Source organism: Cucurbita moschata, unplaced genomic scaffold (assembly GCF_002738365.1).
Source record: "Cucurbita moschata cultivar Rifu unplaced genomic scaffold, Cmos_1.0 Cmo_Scf00021, whole genome shotgun sequence".
NCBI lineage: Eukaryota > Viridiplantae > Streptophyta > Magnoliopsida > Cucurbitales > Cucurbitaceae > Cucurbita > Cucurbita moschata.
Genome location: NW_019268537.1, coordinates 675,894 through 688,639, shown reverse-complemented (window position 1 = coordinate 688,639; position 12,746 = coordinate 675,894). Strand labels below are relative to the sequence as shown.

At 32.6% G+C, this 12,746-nt stretch overlaps 2 protein-coding genes, 1 non-coding gene and 1 pseudogene across 3 annotated transcripts; 1 reads left to right on the top strand and 3 right to left on the bottom strand.

Annotated features, from left to right (window-relative positions):
* Window positions 1–596: 596 nt before the first annotated feature.
* Window positions 597–712, bottom strand: LOC111458965. The gene has a single exon (XR_002713224.1). It is a non-coding gene; the product is annotated as a U5 spliceosomal RNA (small nuclear RNA).
* Window positions 713–2,377: 1,665 nt separating this feature from the next.
* Window positions 2,378–2,490, bottom strand: LOC111458961 (annotated as a pseudogene).
* A 5,242-nt stretch (window positions 2,491–7,732) lies between these two features.
* LOC111458838 (exocyst complex component EXO70H1-like) lies at window positions 7,733–9,759 on the top strand. Its single transcript, XM_023101677.1, has one exon. It carries the CDS (start codon window positions 7,830–7,832, stop codon window positions 9,660–9,662), a length of 1,833 nt encoding a protein of 610 aa, XP_022957445.1. The 5' UTR covers window positions 7,733–7,829; the 3' UTR covers window positions 9,663–9,759.
* A 1,333-nt stretch (window positions 9,760–11,092) lies between these two features.
* Window positions 11,093–12,718, bottom strand: LOC111458839 (60S ribosomal protein L35). Its single transcript, XM_023101678.1, has 4 exons — window positions 12,610–12,718; window positions 12,328–12,463; window positions 11,980–12,136; window positions 11,093–11,390 (listed from the first exon to the last, which is right to left on the bottom strand). The coding sequence occupies exons 1-4, from the start codon at window positions 12,611–12,613 to the stop codon at window positions 11,316–11,318; spliced, it is 372 nt and encodes a 123-aa protein (XP_022957446.1). The 5' UTR covers window positions 12,614–12,718; the 3' UTR covers window positions 11,093–11,315.
* Between the last annotated feature and the right edge of the window lie 28 nt (window positions 12,719–12,746).

Below are 12,746 nucleotides of genomic sequence, written 5' to 3'. Positions count from 1 at the left end.
AATTTTTTTTTTTTTTTTTTTTTTTTTTTTTTTTTTTTTTGTGAACGGTTGTTATTTGTACCACTATTTTATTAAGTATTTTAAATATCTTTTTGCTAATGGCACAATCTATTTATAAATTTGTATATAAAGTTACTAATTACTGTATTTTCTAAATTTTTTATCGACACTCGTAAAATTTGGACCTTAGTATTTCCACTACATCAACATTTCAAATATTAGGAACAAACCATTAAATTATTTAAATAAGCTCTTGTTAGAGCATAATTTCATTGCAAATTTATGAATAAATTAACCTAGAGTCAAATACAAGTCATCAATGGCACTAATATGACTCAAATTTTTAAAATCCAAATCCAAAAGACTTAAAAAATTAAAAAAAAACAAAATTCAGTATCTCAATATAATAGAAATTTACAATGTGGTTTAAACTAAAGGAAAAATAGGGGAAAAAACGGAGAAACCATGAAATAATTATCCACTCCACAAAATTAAATATTATAAAATATTGAACAATGAAAAAAAATTGGATGTTATATTATTCAACGTTAAAAATTGAATGTCGTTTGAAAAAAATTTGGATATTGATTGTAGGGACCAACCCAAAGGAAGGACCCTCCAAAAATAGGCGTATGCCGCTTTGGGCGGCGAACCCACGGTATTCTTTAGTAAAAGGCGAAAGAATAGTTCGCTCTGTGTTCACCGCACGGCTCCGTGCCTTCAAAATGGTACGTTGGTGGCTTTATATAGGCGCTGGATGGATCCACTCAGCAACCATTTCCCGATGTGGTAATTCCAATTTCCAAGGATATTATTATCGTTTTTCAATTTTATTATTTATTTATTAGGACTTTCCAATTTTATTTTGCGGGTGTACAGGTCCCATAAACCAATAAGAAATAGCCACGTGGGATCCCATTCAACAATAGTATTCATCTGATTATCCGACTTCTTTTATAAATAATCAGAATTCTTTTATAAATAATCAGAATTTGCTTTGTCTAAACTTTTATTTATTTATTTATTTTAATGCTATACATAAAATGATGCACCAATTTAATAGGTAACGAAGGCATATAATCGAAAAATCACGTCTCATCTCGAAATGTTTACATCATGTTACTATCAATTGTACCTATTAAACTCAAAAAAAAATTATACTTCAGAGTTGTGTCTCATAAGGAAAAGAGATAATGATTATTATAAATTGTTTTGAAGAAGCTTTTTTTAAACATTTATTTGTCGCTCTTTATAATAAATAAATAAAAATTTGAAACTTAACATACAAGTGTACAAGTTCCTGAGTTATCCGTAAATCAAGATCTAATCAAGATCTTTAAGATCTAGATTTAAATTTATGCCAGAGATGAAAGAAAAATATTAACTCACTTGAATAAGCTTTTTGATAGTGCACAATTTCATTGCAAATTTAGGAACTCTAATAAATCTAAAGTAATTAACGGAAGGAAAGTGTTTTAAGCTTAGAAAGTAAAATGAAATTTACGACCTCTTATCTATACCTGCCTTGGTTTAGTTGCTATAACGGTGTTACAACAATGCATCATTACGAGCAACAAAAACTTCAAATTGCATATCTATAAATCATTTTTAATTAAATTATAAGTCATCGTTCATGGACTGTAGTTTATTTTTCACCTTTTTCTTAAAAATAAAAAATAGTATTGTCAAATAAAAAATAGAATTCTCCATACCTAGCCACCTTCCCATTCAATGGCAATAATACCTTTCAATACTAAAAATAAGTTCCATACAATTAAGAAGTGATGAGGCTTAAATAGAAAAGAAACATCAAAAGTCATATAAATGTATGGTAGCACCAACAGAAATTTCTGGCTTTAAATGTTCTGCTGCTCATAATATAAAACCGACACTAAAAACAACTATGTCATCCTTATAATTCTTCAAAACAATTCGCTTCGCCATTAAGAGTGGAACATATTAAAAGTACGAAAAAATAGCTTACCGACTAGAATTGCCATAAGGAAGGATCCCTCCAAATTCGGACTTGTGAATGTGTTATTTTGTTGTTGACTGTATGCCACATACTTGAATATTATATTTGCTTATGAGTTTTTTTATATATACTTATTTGAGTTATTCTTCTAATTTTTTTTTATTTATTTATTTTAGAGGGAATTTTAAAATATATTTTGGTAAGTGTTTTCTAGGGAAGTATGAAATGAGAAACTTCCGTGTTCAAAGATCTTGGAGCTTATTCAAAGAAATAAATGTTGAGTTAGAAGGCAACTTCTAATACTAATAATAATATTAATATTTGATTAAAATATGATAAGAATAAAATAATTAAATTTTAAATTATTTTTAATCTTTTGAGACTTAATTTGATGTTGGGCCCAATCCCAAAGGAAGGCCCTCCAAAAATAGGCGTATGCCGCTTGTAGCGGCGAGCACACGGTATTCTTTAGTAAAAGGCGAAAGAATAGTTCGCTTTGTGCTCACCGCACGGCTCCGTGCTTTCTCACTAAGACGTTGGCGCCTTTATATAGGTGCTGGATATGTGTACTACAATGAATTTCTTCGATGTGGGAGCTTGTCAGCAAGTTATATCAATTTCTTTATAAAATAAGAATTCCCATTTGTTAAAAACTGAAAATTCATATGCATTGCAAAAAACACCTCTTCTTGAGTAACCATTTATGGTTTTATTTTAGTTTTAATTTGTAGTATGTTTAAAATAAAATTTTAAATCATTGACAATGTATTTTTTAACCCTATTATATGATTCATATTTAAAGTTAATTTGAACCTAATTTAATTAGTTAACACGTATTTTCGATCCAAAAGGTAAGGGATCGAATCCTTCCACTCCATTTTTTTTAAACGTGATTAAGTCTAAAATATAAAAAACTATAGAAAACGAAATTTATATATTTTTTTTCCCTTATAGATTCCAAAGTCACCCAACCATGCGACTAAATCCAACCTGAATAAATGATTGAAACAAGTTGAGTTGTAGATTCAATTCGGGTAATTCGTATCACCAATCCAATTAGCTAAATAAGGGTGTATAGACTATTCATTATTTTCGTCTTGTTTTCACGACTTCTAAAACTATATTGGCAGTCAGGACTTCGATGTTCAGTTTTGTTTTAATTATTTTCAATAAAGTATAATAAACCACACATGGTCTTATTAGTTTTTTTTTTGTTTTTTTTATTCTATGATTCTTTAATAAGATTCCATTCAAAAATCCCAAAGATCTTGTGTATCTAAGTAGTTTAATGATGAATTAAACATACTTGTGGGATTTCAATGATGAATCTTTGCTTAAAAATAGTCTTAATTTACTGGCAACAAATTATTAGAATAATTAGATCCAAATTTAACAAAAATAATAATAATAATAATAATAATAATGTGTATAAATATCAAATAAATTATCTATAAAAAAAATAGCAAAGTGCTGTAAAAAAAAAAAAAATCTAATAAGTCTCAATTTTTTGTGTTATGGCTAAAATTTAAATTAAAAGGTTGACTTTACATTTAAAAAAAATATAATACAAGTTGGTTAAATAATTTATTATTATCATTATTATTATTATTACCGTTGCTATTATGCGATTTCAAATAGTTGGCCATGAACTATGCATGACGAAATTATATACATATTCTTAATAAGCCATGGAGAGTTTTTCTTATTAAAATAACACAATTTTTATGGGTGGTCAATCACATTTTTTGTATTCACATAATTAAATTATTTTGTGGGTGGATTCTGCTCCTTTGATTTTTTTTTCAATAATTATTAATTACTTAATTCATATGAAATTTAATTTGACCAAGTCAAATTTTGGTTTAAATTATTGGTTTAATATATAGTCTTCAGGCTTCAATTTCATAGAAATTGTTATGAATATTCCATTCTTTAGAAAGGGTTCTCATTGATTTTCTAAGAGAACAAATTTGGTCAATTCTGGTTTATTGAAACTAGAATATGGAACTTGTTTTATTATTGTTTTTTAAAATAAAATATACTGAAAATTGTTAAATAAATAAATATATAAAAATATATTTGACTTTATTTCTTTATAAAACATGTATAAAATGAAGTGTCATGTCTGAGATGATCCTTTTTTCTCGATTTTGTGGATATTGTGAAAATAAATAAATAAATTATTTATTTAAAAATTAAAGCAAGCTATTAGAAATTTGGTGTTTGTTTCCTAAGAAAAATAAATTATTTATTTTATTTATTGTTTTTTTATTCAAGTCGACTAATAAGATCAATACAAAGGAAAGTTGGGTCTGGTTCTCCTAGCACTAAGTGGGAATGGGCTTGGCAGTAATCTCTTACTGCTTGACTGCGTTGACTTTCGAAACACAAATTAAATGCGACTTCACATCTCTATGTACTACTTGTTAGGATAAGAACTTTATAAGCAAAAGAGGTTTGTTGATGCGGTTTGGCGTCGAGATTATGGCGTAACGACGTCGAGGTTTGTACCAAACTAATGCAAGGTTTATTAGTCAACCTGCTTATATGTAGGGACAGAATCGACATAAAAATTCATTGCCGTACAAAATATCAACAGACTTGACATATGGATTCACGTATTTATTTTCTATATAAGATAGAGACACTCCCTTCGTAAAGAAGAAAGAAGGGTAATATAGGTTTTGAGGCGTATGTGGTCGAGTACATGCACCTATAAGGGATTCTATGATATTGAAGAACATAGCTCATGTGATATCTTATATGGGCTGGAGATGAAAGCAAAATATTATTTATAAAAGTGTGAAAACTTCTCCCTAACAGACGTGTTTTAAAATCATGAAATTGATGGCGATACATAACAGGCCAAAACGCATAATATATACTAGTGGCCAAAACATATAATATTTACTAGTAAGTATCGGGCGGTGTGCCAGGGAGGACGCTGGCCTTTCAAAGAGATGGATTGTGAAATCTCACCTTGATTGGAGAGGGGAACGAAGCATTCCTTTTAAAGGTGTGGAAAGTGTTTTCCACAATACGTAATGAGTCAAAGTAGACAATATCTATTAATGATGAACTTGAACCGTTAAGCTCACGTTTGCTTGCCACTTCCAACACAGGAAAGGACTTAAAAAAGGAAGTCTTCCATCAACCTTCTCACTACTAAAGTAAACAACATTAAAAAATAAAAAATAAATAAAAAAGTAATTATATTATTTATTTGATTATTTTCCCAACTTTTTTCCATGTAGCATTATTTATATATTTTTGGTGGTTTTCCATTTTGGGAATCTTAAGAAAATAATATCTCAATTGTGTGGTTGTCATTACATGATGATTTTCAACCCAAAATATATATATATATATATATATACATTTTTGGTTTATGGATGAATTAAATCACAAAAAATCATTTATTTTATAATTAAAGAATAAATATATTTTTGCCTTTTTTTTTTAAGAGGATTTGAAATATTTTATATCAATTGTATCTCTATAGTTGTTGATGGATATGATTGGTCAAATATATAGTGGTGTGGGTAACTTCCCTCCATTATTTATGCTCTTTTATCTTACTCCATTTGATGGTCAAGTCAATGATTCATGATGAAGATGTGACATAAAGCTTAAAAAATATCATTTTAAAAAAATAATTTTATATATTAAATTATAAATTTAGTATAAATTTAGTATACGGTAGACTTTGTAAATATACTATAAAAAAAATTATTATCATAAAATAAAAAAAAAACAAACTCTCAGAGTTTATATCCCACTCAAAATTAAGGTTGGGTCGTAGATGGTCATCTTGTAAATTGATTCATAAGAGAAATTAAATATTTCATGATCCAATTTCGTATAGATTCGTAGGGTAAGGCAAAACTTCACTATTTTATCTCTAACCAAATCCCAGTATTTCTTGGTTAAGTAGTGTATTGACCTCGTGAGTATTTGAGTTTTTGTCGGGTGCATCCTTTTAGGTATCAACACCACTTCAACTTTGGAGAACTCTCGTATTAAATTCCAATTTTGACTCACACCAACAGTATTATAGGACAACGACTAATCAACTTTCACAACTGTTTAAGGTGGAAGTAAAAAGTGTGAAACCACTTTAAATTCCGATTTCCCAAATTATTCGAGGAGGGCCCCTTCCCTTCCTGCAGTGTGCCCAATGCTAGCTAACAACAACAATCGATCAATGATTGGAATATTTAAGAAACCTAAGATGATCCACCTAAAAATCTCTACGATTATAAAAGAAATCACGAGACATTAAAAATAATCTAAAAGAATCCACATCAAGTTATCAGAAAATTATTCATTCATTCGGGCGAAACCCACACCCTTATTACTAGGATCGATCAATTAACAAGCATTAGCTGAGACAGATGTGGCCGACCTCCAGACTTCTCACTTGCATTAGTATATTTCAACATAAAATAATAATAATAATAATAATCACAGGTATCATAAGGTTACCCAACCACCTTTGTCGATAAAATAAAAAATCTTGTAACTAGCCTGTTATAAGTGTTGTCAAGCTCGTCCGATCCTTCTTGTTCAGTCAAAAGTAACCTAACGTGCTACGACCCATCCGCTTTGAAAGAGCTAGTAACTAAAAGGTAAAGAAAAGAGAGGAAAAAGTGATTAGGAGTGAATGCATGTAATTAATTAAACTCCAATTTGTGTTCATTTAAGTCCATCATTAATGATGTAATATGGTTTACTTATGACTATTATTATTACAAAAGTCACGGTACCAAAGTCAAATCATCATAGATTAAAGGGAAATATATATAGGACAATTATCCAAACAATGAAACATTCAACATATGAATAATAACGTTACTCATAAATTTACGTATATTATAAGTGTCGCCGTTAATTATATTTGTATTATAATTTAATATATGTTCTTCTTTTAACAGTCAACTTCAACAGAAATAACAAAATAATATTAGTGCCAACAGATTAAGGAATAGTTCTTGGAAGTTATTTAAATAAAAAATTTAGCCTTTTTATAAATATAGTTGGTTATTTATATGATGACTTGTTATACAAGAATCAACCGTCTCAATATATTAAATAAAATTGCAAATTGTTATTTAATAGTAAGCCCTATAATTTCCAATTTTTAGAGGCTAAATATGCATTTTAATAATTTATAATTTTTTAAATTAGCCCATTTTCATAAGCAAAAAATTCAATAGAAATATGTTTAATTAAGTTTAAATTTATTATTATTAATATATTAGGTCTGCTTCAATATATTATATTTTATCGTTTTTCTGTAATATAATAGAAATATCGATTCATTCCTTAATGTTGAATCCACGAACATATGAAGATATCGATAGATCTCGAGCCATCTACGGTTGACCCTTTGCCAAACTTCTTGCTCCAAATCATATAAACATAGAGTTTTTACGTCCATTTCACGTTTCATCACAAAAAATATTAATCAATTTTTTTAATTTTTAATTTATGGGTAAATATGTCAAACTCATTCGATTAAAATATATGAATTTATGTATCCTAAAGTCAAAATTTATAATTTTAATATATAAAAAATTAATTAATTATAGTTTTTAATTTTATGTTAATGCAATAGTTAAGTGAATTTTAAAAATTTTGAAAATTTAATTTAATTATATATTAAAATAAAAATAAACAAAACAGCGTGTTGAGTCGGTCAATCTTCCTGGTTGAAATCACCCCTTCCCCTTCCTTCTATAAATCCCTTCGGTTCATACGCCAAACAGCCATAGCCAGCTCTCAGAGCTTTCTCTCTCCTCTGTATCTCTCTCTCTCTCTCCTCTTGCAATCATTGTTCTTCATTTCAGTTCCAATGATACTCTCTGAGGCCCCAAAGAGTAATAACAATACAAAATTAATGCACATCAAAGAATTCTTTGGCTTCTCCCATTCCTCTTCCTCAAAATCCCTCCATTCCTTTCAGAGCTCCGACCGCCGGAAACCACCGCCGTCAAGCTATGACTCTTCCGAATCGGCGGCCATGGAAGAAGCCATCGTAAACTCCGAACCCATCATCACGAAATGGGACCCGGATTCCTCTGAGTTCAATAGAATCACCTTCCTCTTCCGCCATGGTCGAGCGGAATCTGACGAGTTTGTCAACTCCGTCAACAGCCTCCGGCGAGCGATGGACTTTTTCATTTCGGAAAATTCCACCTCCCCTGTTCTTGTTCTAGCTCAACAGTTGATGCAGGCCGCCATGAGGCGACTTGAGAAGGAGTTTTACCAGATTTTGAGTGAGAATCGCCAGAATTTGGACCCTGAATCTATCTCCAGTAGGTCCTCCAACCGGTCGATGGCCGACGGGGAAACCAGTGATTTGATTACAGAGTTCGATAGAGTGTCGGCGGATTTGAAATCGATTGCTGATTGTATGATCGATTCTGGGTATGGGAAAGAATGCGTTAAAATCTATAAAGTGATACGAAAATCGATCGTTGATGAAACTCTGTACCGCCTCGGAACAGAGAAATTCAAAATTTCGAGAATTATGAGATGGAATTGGGATTCACTCGAGCATGTGAGCAAGAATTGGATGAACTCAATTAAGATTGTTGTAAATACTCTGTTTCGTGGCGAGAAAATTCTCTGTGATCATGTTTTTTCGCGATCGGAAATGATCAGAGAGTCCTGTTTTTCCGAGATCACAAAAGATGGTGCAATCGCTTTATTCAGATTCCCGGAATTGATCGCAAAAGGGAAGAAAGATTCCGACAAAATCTTTTTGTTAATGGAGCTTTACGAGGCGAATTCCGACGTATTGCCGGAAATTGAGGTCATATTCGACTCTGTTTCTACATCCGCCATTAAAACGCAAGCTCAAACGTCAATGGAGAAACTTGCAGATTCAATCCGTGACATTCTCTCTGAATTCGGGTCGACAATTCAAAAAGATTCGTCGAAAAACCCAGCTCCCGGCGGCGGAATCCACCCACTGACCCGATCGGCAATGAACTACATTTCGTCTCTCGGCGACTACGCTGGAACCCTCTCCGACATACTCACCGCCGAAAACTCTACAATTCCATCGTCGTACATGGAAACCATCGGTGCAGACGACGCGCTATCATCGCCAGTGGCAGCTCAATTGGGGTGGCTGATTTTAGTCCTCCTCTGCAAACTTGACACAAAAGCAGAGCTGTACAAAGACGTATCGTTGTCGTACCTATTTCTGGCGAACAACCTGAATTTCATCGTGAAGACGGCGGCGACGACGAATTTGAATACATTGGTAGGCACCGAGTGGGTGACGAACCACAGGAGCAAGGTGAAGGTGTACGCAGCGAAGTACGAAGCGACGGCTTGGAACAGAGTGGTGAATTCGCTGCCGGAAAGTTGGTCGGAAGAGACGGCGGCGGAGGGGTTGAAGAGGTTCAATGCGGCGTTTGAAGAGGCGTATCGGAAGCAGATATCGTGGAGAGTGGAGGATGGAAATTTGAGAGATGAATTGAAGACGGCGATAGCGAAGAAGGTGGTGCCGATTTACAGAGAGTTCTACGAGGGGTATTGTGTTGAGAAGGTGAATGTGGGTGTGGAAAGGAATGATCTTGGGAAAGCTTTTGGTGTGAGATTTTCTCCCGATGATTTGGGGAATTATTTGTCGGATTTGTTCCATGGGGTTTCTCCTTCTTCGCAAAAGGGCTAAAAACAAATGATGAGGTGGCTTCAAATGATAGGTCCACGTTTGAAAATGTATAAAATTCAGATTTTCTGAGTTGGATGTGATATATTTTTTTTTATTACTATTGACGAACTCATGCCATTTACCATTTATTTTAAATGGGATTTATTGGCTATAACCCTGTTTTCTCATTAGCACGATGAAATTGCCATTTATTTTTAATGGGATGCTCATTAGCGCAATAAAATTACGTAACCATTGGTGCCATATCAAAACCTACGACTGCTTCAATGACTTGATACGAAAGACAAACAACTCTACAAATATGAAAGACAACCAACTCTACAACTTTAACTTTGGTGTCATATCTTTCAAAACCAACCAAATCGTTTACTATCGAATTGAATAGGATTGATATTACTACTATATTGATTGCATGACACTTTTGGAAAAGTGATAGTATTACCAGACCTATTAGTTCTATATATTACTATCATGTCAAGCAATCATTAAAGGGTCATTTTAAAGGGTCAAACTATATAAATGACCATATTAATTAGCGGTTTTGAAAAACGGGCAAACTTCTTTAAAAAGGGTTAAACTCCAATTTGAAATAATGGACTAAATTAACTATGATCCAAAACCTGCAAACTACCCTTAAAAGTAATGGAGTTTCAAATGAAATCAAAGTACGTATAAATTTCAGTTTGTTTCTCCACGGATATTATGATGGCTTCCTTTATACCGCTCAGGAGGGTGTTAGATGCTGTTGACGAACAATGCTTTGAAGCATTCTGCTTTCCTGAAACTTAGATGTGTTGCATTCTTGGAACACATCTGTGATCAAAGCAATGAAGCTTATGGATGTTGCAAACTCCAACTCTCACCATCAACCTTCAAAGTCTACTGCCTCTAATCTTGCCTAGGAACTAATTCACTATAACACTTTTTTTCCTAATGAAAATGAGTTACCCTATCATCTCTTTTTCTACATACAAGATTAGATTAAATTCAGTCGGTGTGAAATAGACTTAGTCAACAATATTCTATTTTCTTATACTTTACAAACATATGAAAACCTTCCCTAACATTCGCATTTTAAAAACCTTGAAGGAAGCCCAAAAAGAAAAACCTAAAATGGACAATATCTACTGACAGTGACTTTTACCTGATGTAATTTAAGACCCAATGCAAATAACTTTTCAAGTCTTTAAAACACTTTTTTAACATAAAAAAAGTCAGTCCAAAACAGACCCATGAACTTAACTCAATCGAATTGCTTGATGACTAAAGCATTGATAAAGAGTTTTGATCAATCTAATCAATCTGATCATCCAATCCTATTAGTCAAAATTTAAGCTCTGGTAACAAGAGACAACATCCAAATGCTGCAAATTTACAGCTTGACGCATCAAAATCTCAATCCATATAAACGATGAACACAAAAAGAGATATGTTCAAGATTAGGCTGCCTAAAGACATTTACCAAAACCATTTCATTAGAACTTGGGAAACGAAAGTATTACATGGAAAATGGAAGACTTCATCAAAGTTCGGAGATCTAACAATAAGATTGAAAATAGGCATTCAAGTCCCAATAAAGTTATAGATAAATCAAAAGCTAAAATGAGTAGAAGATGCATGGTACCATGGATGAGCGATCAATTCCCTCTAAGCCTACACCTTAATAGCGTACTTCCTCAATGGGTAGTACATTTCTTTCTTCTTCTCTCGCTCCGTCTTTAGAGATGCCTGTAGAACACATTGCAAGAAGGTTTAATTCGGGAAAAGAGGGGGAAATCAGTCTAAACAGCTTACTGTATTTCAATACAACAATTTCAGGATTCTGATCATTCAAACTATTCGTTACCAAAAAGAACCGAGTGATGAATCACATCTCAAATGTATGCGTTATAAATAAGGCATAGAACTGAGGGTTTTGTTCATAGTACTAAGGAATGAAAAATAGTTGCAAGGCTCTAATTCTTGAAGCATCATTCTGTTCAATGTAAAATCCTTTTAACTTTTCAAATTCCGGGGCTCAACAATCTCAAACTGACTAAAGCAAGGAAATGTCAAATAAATGGCGAAAGTGATCAAACTGTACATGATAGACACACAAAGCTTCAATGGAAATACAACATTAACAATAAAATCATACCACACAACAGAATCCTTAACCATTCAATATAGAAAGCAAATTCATAGACCATTCAGCAATGTGAACCAAGCTATTGACGAGGAACCAAACATTTAGCAGAAATTTAAGCATAAAGACAAAGACAAAAGCGGTGGAAAGAAAATATATGAACATGTAATTTCCAATTAAGAAAGCACTTACTTGGTGCTTGGTAAGCCTTCTACGAATGGCCCTGGTCTTCTTGGGACGTAAATCAAGAGGCAAAAGCTTCTTCTTCTTGTAAGCTTCCCTAAGAGCTGCCTTTTGTTTCTGAGAAATCACTGTCAACACCTGAGCGATTGATAACCTCACAACCTTACTGCAGTCAAGAACCACCAAAACAAACCCCATAAACATCCCAGCAAAAATCCAGACGCGATAAAGAACAACAATCAATATACATACAAAAAACACAAATACACAAATATATATATATATATATATATATATATATATATATATATATATATATATATATATATATATATATAGAAAGAGAGAAGAAAGTACATTTTGGAGAGCTTGTTAGGAGCACCACCAGTGACCTTAGCGACACGGAGCAGAGAAAGCTCCGCCTTAAGGTCCTTAAGCTGGGTCAAAAGATCCGCCTTAGACTTCTGTCTAAGCTCGTGAACCTTAATTCTCGCTGCGCTCAATCAAAAGAAGAAAAAAAAACATCAACAGAAAGTAAAAATGCGACAACAAAAACCAATCTCAACCGATGAATGTTCATCGACAACCATGAAATTACGAAGAAAAAGCTTCAGTTAACCAAACGTCGTAAGATCTTACCCATTAGAATCTGATAAGCAGAGACCGGCTGTGGTGTTTTGGGATTTGGCGGAGGTCTGCAACTAGCACAACCCTAGGTTGAAGAAACTGGAGAAGATCAAACCTATTTAAGACGCCCCTAATTTCCTTCCTCTCAA